The sequence below is a fragment of the Melanaphis sacchari genome, unplaced genomic scaffold, assembly GCF_002803265.2.
Source record: "Melanaphis sacchari strain LSU unplaced genomic scaffold, SCAv2.0 Contig307_pilon_pilon, whole genome shotgun sequence".
NCBI lineage: Eukaryota > Metazoa > Arthropoda > Insecta > Hemiptera > Aphididae > Melanaphis > Melanaphis sacchari.
This window is the reverse complement of record NW_020271181.1, coordinates 72,158-78,346: the sequence shown is the minus strand read 5'-3', so window position 1 is coordinate 78,346 and position 6,189 is coordinate 72,158. Positions and strand designations below refer to the sequence as shown.

Genomic DNA, 6,189 nt, shown 5'->3' with positions numbered 1-6,189 from the left:
AAGTATCAGTATGTTTGTTACTCAGTGATTATGTTGTGCGCAAACGAATCATCGATATTTAGGTAAAAATTTGGATTGTACGCAAACGAGTTGCACCGCCCCTGTATAACTCCCACCCCACAACTGTAAATATTAATCTAACAATATAACAATACTTTGAGTCAATTACCTAATTAATGCCAGAACATTAGAGAAAAATTGAAGTTATTTACTGGACAGAACATTAGATGTTCACAGTCGGGGTTCACTAGGCACAGCATGTACTATTTATTATAGTATTTTTTATGATAAAATAAGAATAGTATAACTTATGTTGTTATGATAAATTAAAAAACAAATTTTCCTAGTTTGAATAGATGAATTTCTAAGAATGTACGACTTAAAGAATAAGAAATATAATAAAACTATTCACACATTTTAGTTTTTTCAAACCAATATACATTTACAATGTCGTTATTACATGTTATATATTAAGTGAGTTAGTCCAGCACCCCGAGATTCGAAAACGTCGATTTCGAGGGTAATTTTTGGGTTACAAATTCCGATTTTTGCGTTACAAATTGTTACAAATTAGGTACTAATTATCTAAAAAGGTTTGAGGTCGAAATTTTAAATTCGGGGTGCCAGGCTGACGTCAGCCCAGCACCCCGAAAAAATTACCCCTTTTTTCGGGGGTAAATCTTGTGTTACAAATTCTAATTTTTGCGTTACAAATTGTTACAAATTAGTTACTAATTATCTAAAAAGGTTTGAGGTCGAAATTTTGAATTCGGGGTGCCAGGCTGACGGACCTCAAAATTGTGTATGCCGGTTGCGACATGCGCGTTCCCAGAACTAATGAAACTATTTATAAATAATCTGGTGTAAATCCGTAGTCGACCACACCATAATGATATGATATTCAGAATATTCCTGATTGCCATATAATCAAATTGCCATACACCATAATATTGTCATCATCGGACGTCCATCACGAATGACAGAACTGTTTATATTAAGTGAATTGTGTTTGGTGGTTTTAATAATTATTTTTTAAATTATAAGCAGTTGTAAATTTTAAATTTTAACTTCCAAGTATGGAACCATTGTATCAGCCACCTACAAAAAAACCTCGTCTCTCAGGTGGGGCGAGAATAATTATGAAAGAAAAAGAAAAATCTGTAAAAGGAAATAAAAGTATTTTAACCTTTGTTCAATCATTTAAAAAACAAGGTAGTATTCTATTAATTATATAATATTATACTTATACTATATTATATTATTAAGTACTAGGTACCTATTGAGTAGTTAATATTTAACAATAGTTTTTCATTACCCATCAGGGATTTTTTTGTTTTAAACAATATGAGGACAAATATGAGTCTTAGAAACTAAAATTAATTCAGTAATTTAAGTTAATCATTGGTTATTTATTTTTATTAGATATATTTGATTATAAACTAATAATTTAAACAATAATTAAATAACATAAATAATAACTAGGTATGTTTTTTTTACCAGCACCTTTAATTTATAGGTATCATATTATAATAAATTAATTTATCTATATTTTAGATCAATCTACCACCTTAAATACTGAAAATAATACAGTATCAAAATATCAAATCCCAGTAGTTGTAACAAATTTAGACGAAGATAATGTTCCTAATATTCCTAATGAAATTGAAGGTAAATAAAATAAAATATTATAAATTTATTACAAATTAAGTAACATTTAATATAATTTTAAATTATATATATATATGAATATGAATATTATTTCTTTTGTATTCTCATTCCTTGTATCTAATTATTTTTTTATATAATATCCAAGTATTGAAGTATTTATTGCTTAAATAATATAAAATAAATGATATGTGTTTTAATTAAAGTACACTATAGCACATACATTCTATTCCTAATAGTGAACATTATTTTTTTGATTGTTTTAGAACAATTAGTGATACCACAGCACTTAAACTCAACCGACTCAGCTTATGATTCAGTACAGTCAATTTTGATAGACAAATCTGTAAAATATCCTTCAGATCCTGATTTATTCAAAGAAACAATTCTTTCAACACCCTGAATAAGAGCTCTTATAGAAATAGGGCCTTGCCAGCCAGGTATTGATGGAAAACATTTTATTTTTCCAAAAAATGAAAATGGTCAAAGCTTTCTTTTAAAATGGTATGATAAAATAACCAAGTCAAATTTTCCTTGTAAACGTAACTGGTTAGTTTATTCTCCAAGTAGCAATAAAATGTTCTGCTTTCCATGTTTTTTATTTCGTACTATTTCTCAACATCATTATCAGTGGTCTGATCCATCTAAAGGGGTTTCAAATTTTCGTAAGGGTCATGAAAAAATTGTTAAGCATGAGCAGTCAAATGAACACAAAACTGCTGAGAGAGAATATTTAATATTGAGAACACGAATTAAAAATGATAGTACTGTTGTGCATAATATAATTCTGGCAGGAAAAAAAGAATAAGAACATATTCGCAACGTTTTAAAACGATTAATTGATTTGTCATTATTTCTTGCCAAAAATGGTCTTCCATTTAGAGGTCATCGAGAAAATTTTAGTTATAAAACACCAAACCAAGGACTTTTTATCGAACTTGTTAAGTTAGTTTCAAAGTATGATGCTGTTTTAGCAAAACATCTTGCTGAATCAAATAAAAATGAAACTTATTTAAGTTATATGATTCAAAATGATATAATTAAATCTATGGCACACGAAACTGTTCAATTAATATTAAATGAAATAAAATTGGCCAAATATTTTACTATTATCATTGATTCAACTATAGATATAAATAAGAATGATCAATTTTCTCTTAGCTTAAGATTTGTTGACAAAGAAGGAAAGATAAGGGAACATTTCATTTGTTTTGAAGAATTACCAGGTGCCTCTGCTAATAATTACTTTAATATTCTTAATAAATGTATTGAAAAATATGATTTGGATTTTTCCATGTGCCGTGGCCAAGCTTATGATGGAGCAAGTACAATATCTGGCCGATTTAGTGGTTTACAATCAAGAGTAAAAGAGTTAAATCCTCTTGCAATGTACATTCATTGCTGTGCTCACAATTTAAATTTGGTCTTAATTGATTCCATTAGATCTTCCGTTGTTGCAATTTCATTTTTTGGTACATTAGAAACTTTATATAAATTTCTTACTGTCAGTTTACCCAGACTTCATATTTTAAAAAAAGAACAAGCAAAGGAAGTAGAAGGTGTAATATTGACATTAAAAAAGTTATCTGATACAAGATGGGCAAGTCATAAGCGAGCAGTAGATTCGGTATATAATAGTTTACCTGCAATTATCAAAACATTAAAACAAATAAGCAAAGGCAAATATCCAACACTAAATCAAAAACAGTTTCTGAAGCACAAGGTTTGCTTTTTCATGTAATGAAACTTAAATTTAGTTTTATGTTAGTTACGTGGAAAAATATATTAGGAAAAAATTATACATTATCTAATCATTTACAAAATACATCAATTGATTTAACAACTGCCTTTAATATGATAACTGCTTGTTCAGAAAATATTAAATCCATGAGGACAAATGAACATTTTTTAGAAATTCAAAAAAATGCAATCAAGTTGTGTGAAACATTTGATGGCGCCACAAAGTTTGATGAACAACGAAATAAAAAAATAAAACAATTTTTTGATGAAATGGGTGTAGATGATAATTTGAATAAATCAGCTGATCTAAATTTTAAAATTCATACATACTTTGTTATTTTAAATTCATTTGTAAATGTTTTAAATCACAGATTTGAAGATTTTTCTAATACTGTACAAAAATTTGAATGTCTTGATCCGAAGAAGTATTTTTTTAAAAAAAAAGTTAATGAGAAATCTATTAATCAACTTAAAAAACTTTCTGACATTTACCAAATTGATATTGATCAAGATGATCTCATTTTAGAATATGAATCATTTTCCTCTGTTTACTATCATTTAAATAAGGACTGTGAAGATATTTCAACAAATGAGGTTTTAAAATTTAAGATAACCAACGATATGATTTCTTCTTACCCAAATTTATCCACTCTGTATAAAATTTTTTATACACTGCCTGTGAGTAGTGCTACAGCTGAAAGAAGTTTTAGTCGGCTTAAGTTAATTAAGACATTTCTGCGATCCACAATAACTGAAGAAAAATTATCTAACCTTGCGATACTGAGTGTTGAAAACTGTACAGCTGATAAAATTGATTTTGATAAAGTCATTGAAACCTTTGCTCAAATGAAAAAAAGAAGAAAACTATTATAATCTATATACCTAATAAAATAAATACACTTACAGTATATGGCATTATTTTTGTTTTGTTTTTTTTATTGCACACAAGTATAGATTTTTAGTTAAGTCTTAACCTTAATAAGTGGCCTCTTGTTATGGCCTGACCCACAGTTGGAAAACTGTGGATCCGCCCCTGGGGAGAGGTACATTATTATTTCACAGACTGTCGTTTAGAACGTTTCGCGTCAAACGTCATTACAAGCCGTTACGTAAATTGTCGCCCGTGAATTCTATATGGTGCGCTGACTCGCTACTAGCTCGCAAGTCGCAAACCTATTTTTTAATTAAAGCTCCTGTTTGCTTAAAAATATTAACCAATAAATTAAGCATACAAATTATCATACACCAGAACTCGATTTATATTTCTAACCCAATTACTTTTTAAAATACATGTAAAATAATAATTTCATTACGATTAAATAGATTTTTTAGTAAAAGTGTTACGTATTTTACGTTGTAACTTATAAATAACATGAAGCAATTTTTGTTCGATAATTTAATTTTTTATTTATTAATAACATTTTAAATAGTTCTGATTAGTAAATATTGATGTATTTACTTATTTTAATTTTAAACATAATACCTACATAAAATATGAAGTTGATTGTTGTACATAATATTTATTAAATAAATACCTACTGTAATAATATAATTATTTATATTATTGCAATTGCAGTACCTATATGTAAAAAAAAACAATATGTATAAACTAAAAATTTTTATTGTTCATATAATATATATAAATTTAAATTAAATTATGTAGGTACTTACAAATGTACAGAACACATTTATTTATACATAATAATTAATTAAAACACAACATTTGGATTAATGACAATTTATAATAATTTATAACTTAAATTAATGCTAGCGTTCATATAGATAATGGATAACTGACTTACTATAATATTATATTACACCTATACTTTAATTTTAAAAATGTCATAATATGTACGTGAAATTATCTATATAAAATTTGCATAGTTATGTGTACAATAATAAAATGAAATATAATACATAACATTATGCAATTAACATTTTATGTATTTATTTTGCGTTGTAATAAAAAAAAAACCAACTGTAACAATATTTATAGTTCTATATAAAATTAATTTTTATACAAACTAAATAATTTAATATATTAATAAATACATATGATACAAATATTTTTAAATAAAAATGGGTACAAAAATTTTTTTTTTTTAATTTTGACGGTTTTAAACCATTTCAAACGGAAGATTTGGATAAATATTGGTTTTATTATTATAACACCGAACATTTTTTCTTTCCAAAGAGTCATCATCAAACTCTTGATTTTTATTGTATTTTTGTTTATGAGACCGGAGTATTAAGTTATGTGTAATGCTAGAAAAAAATCCTGCTAAAAGCTTTGTACTCCACCCAAAGGTTTGATATAAAAAAATTATATTAATACCTGTGTCAACAATAGTTAATACTAATTTTGCAACAAAGAATATTCCCATTAGCCCAGATACAAAAGTTCCAATTGTCGTAAACCAACCTCATATTTTAAATAACTTATCTTCTACCATTTTTCCAAGCGTGTTTTCATCTATCAAATATTTTAATTGCAGACCTTGGTTAGTGGTATCATATCCCATGGATTGTCTGATTATATTATTCGTAGCAGCTTTCACTTCTTGCGGGAACAATATATTCTGTTGGAAAGCTTTCATTGTATCCTGCGTATATATACCGGCATTCATGAGAAATTCCGGACTTTTATACGACCATGTCCAGGACATGGCCGGTTTAAGCCTTTGTGGTTTTTTAATTTCTTGTATGTTTGGCAGAACGGCAAACCAATCACCGCCCAATTTTAACGCAGGTGGTAAAAGCACATTGCAGTACACCCGTGTTCCA

The 6,189-nt window shown here is 27.4% G+C and overlaps 1 protein-coding gene and 1 pseudogene across 1 annotated transcript; both read left to right on the top strand.

Annotated features, from left to right (window-relative positions):
- Positions 1-1,076: 1,076 nt before the first annotated feature.
- On the top strand, positions 1,077-2,413 carry LOC112596192 (annotated as a pseudogene).
- Positions 2,414-2,959: 546 nt separating this feature from the next.
- On the top strand, positions 2,960-5,821 carry LOC112596191. Its single transcript, XM_025341682.1, has 4 exons — positions 2,960-3,269; positions 3,539-3,629; positions 3,777-3,999; positions 5,756-5,821. Exons 1-4 carry the CDS (start codon positions 2,960-2,962, stop codon positions 5,819-5,821), a joined length of 690 nt encoding a protein of 229 aa, XP_025197467.1.
- Positions 5,822-6,189: the final 368 nt, after the last annotated feature.

Coding starts and splice junctions, on each gene's coding strand:
- LOC112596191 (XM_025341682.1), top strand. CDS start 2,960: ATGTGCCGTGGCCAAGCTTATGATGGAGCAAGTACAATATCTGGCCGA. Junction 3,630..3,776: donor ACATTTGATGGCGCCACAAA/GTTTGATGAACA, acceptor TTTAAATCACAG/ATTTGAAGATTTTTCTAATA. Junction 4,000..5,755: donor AAGATATTTCAACAAATGAG/GTTTTAAAATTT, acceptor TGTCAACAATAG/TTAATACTAATTTTGCAACA.